General features: G+C 56.2%; 1 protein-coding gene across 1 annotated transcript; it reads right to left on the bottom strand.

Annotated features, from left to right (window-relative positions):
- Window positions 1-18: 18 nt before the first annotated feature.
- Window positions 19-275, bottom strand: SPRG_18643 (hypothetical protein; the record flags this gene model as incomplete). The annotated part of the gene is made up of 1 exon (XM_012358081.1): window positions 19-275. A coding segment is annotated over one exon (257 nt), but the record flags the coding sequence as incomplete, so codon positions are not given.
- Between the last annotated feature and the right edge of the window lie 1,833 nt (window positions 276-2,108).

Here is a 2,108-nt window from a genome sequence, read left to right as displayed (position 1 = left end):
GTGCCCGTGTGCACGCACACGCCGCCATGCATGTCCTTCTTGTCGATGATCGCGACCTTCTTGCCGTGCTTGGCGCTGTCGATCGCACACTTTTGGCCGGATGGGCCACTGCCAATGACGACAAGGTCAAAGTGCTCGCTCGCGCGGAGGTTGCGCAGGATGTTGGTGAACGAGCTGGCGTCGTCGGCCTTGGCCTCGGCCTCGGTCGAGAGGCCCGCGCGGAGCATCGGGGCGGCGGCGCGCCGCGAGCGACGGCCGAGCACATGCAGCATCATCCTCGTCGTCCGAATTTGACGTTTGGTTGACAATTGGCTTGAAAAATCCAGCCAGCCTCAACCATTTTATCCGGACACCTCCACCGGATATGGCAGCGGGACAAACCTCAATTTGTCCCAGGAAGCGCGTTTTGTCCGCACATTGAGATGCGGCCGTGCCACGTCTCGTACGAGCCAAGTACAGTGCGATGCAGCGAGCGACCTACACGCAGGTGCGTGCGTAGTAACACAAAATGGTTGTCAAGGCGCTCATTCATCAATGGCTCGCGCTGCTGTCGGGCGCACTACACCATCAAGGGTACATACGGGTGCCTTTGACACCATGGTCCGACGAGTCGACGGGCGTCTCTACAGACTGCGCTTCGTATGAAGTAGAGCACGTTGCTGCTGCAGCTTAACATTGGATTCAACGTGCTGGATGATCTACTGCAGCGCGTGAGCTTTGTGGTCGGTTTGAAAGGTTGGCGCAACGACGTCGTCGCCGTCGATCCTGTTGCAGAGCGTGTCGCACTAAACACTACTAGGACCCATGACGAGGACCACTGGTCTGGCTACGGTGTATGCTACAAGCTCTGAGTCTAGCTGCTGAGTTTCATCGACCGCGTCGTCATGTGGACCCGGTAGGTTTGTCCCGATGCCCCACATTTGTCCGGATATATCGCATCCGGATCGGGCCAACGTTTTTCGCTGGGCGCCATCACGCGTGTGATTGGCCAACACCAAACCTGTCACATTGGATCTCGCTGGTTAAAAATATCCATTGTGAGAGGTAATTGGCCTTGAACATACCCAAGTCCATTTGTTGAGGCTGCCTTGGTCGTGCTTGCGGCTTGGTCGTGTGCAAGCGTCTCGTGTATCCGAGATACTCTGCGCTATTCGCACGTTTCTGGGTCCTTCTCTCTTTCTCGCCGCCATCTCGCGACGGTCTCTGCCTCCAAGGAGTCGAGGTTGAAGCGGTGTGCAGGGAGGTGTACATAATCCTGGGTGCAGTCGGCCCTTGCCGTGCGGCTACTCGCAGTGCCGGGAAACGCAATCGTCGACAGCAGCTTTTACAGCTCCATCATGGCAGCTGCGGCCGCCCTCAACTCATTTTACAGGCCGCCAGCGTCTTCCAGTCTCGACTTGCATGTCCTTGGAATATCATCCTCACGCTGAACAGCGTGATAGAAGTTAGTGCGCCGGCTGGCAACTGTGTAACATACACACCGCTGACATGGATGCGGGATCTTGCGCACAGCGAATCATCACGCGTGGCGCGCGGCCCGCCACGCTTTTTAAAGCGCATTATTTAAGGTTTCGAATTAAGAGGCTCGATTGGACGATCAACGCAATACGGCGATGCCATGCCTTCTCGCTGGTAGCATATCCCAGAAGCACATCGTCGTTGGCATCCTCATCTTTGAAGAAAGGAGCTGAATGGCCATCTATTGTCAGCGCCTGCATTGGTATCGTCGTCGAGCTTTTCGTAGAGCCACCGCCCATCAAGGTCTGTGACTCACGCCGGGGCACCCGCACCACCGACTCGCATGTGCGCTCGTAATGCGCGGCAACCATAGTGTAATGGACTTGCTCCAGCGTACATCGACCGAGTCTATGAGGGCAAATACATGAACAGCACGGTCTTGGAGGGACCACGCGCCATTAGATACTCGACCTTCTTGTGCAGGTACAGTGCTGGCGTCCGTGCCAATTCTGTCAATGACAGTGCCTGCCCTGCATGTCAAACGACACACATCATCATTGCCACGCACCTCTGCGCTCGTCGTGCCAGCAGCAAGATACACGGGGACGAATCGATGATGCCGGACGTCGCTCTATTTAATATATATTTAC

This window comes from Saprolegnia parasitica (assembly GCF_000151545.1).
Source record: "Saprolegnia parasitica CBS 223.65 unplaced genomic scaffold supercont2.1351, whole genome shotgun sequence".
Taxonomy (NCBI): Eukaryota; Oomycota; class Saprolegniomycetes; order Saprolegniales; family Saprolegniaceae; genus Saprolegnia; species Saprolegnia parasitica.
This window is presented reverse-complemented; position numbering and strand designations above follow the sequence as displayed.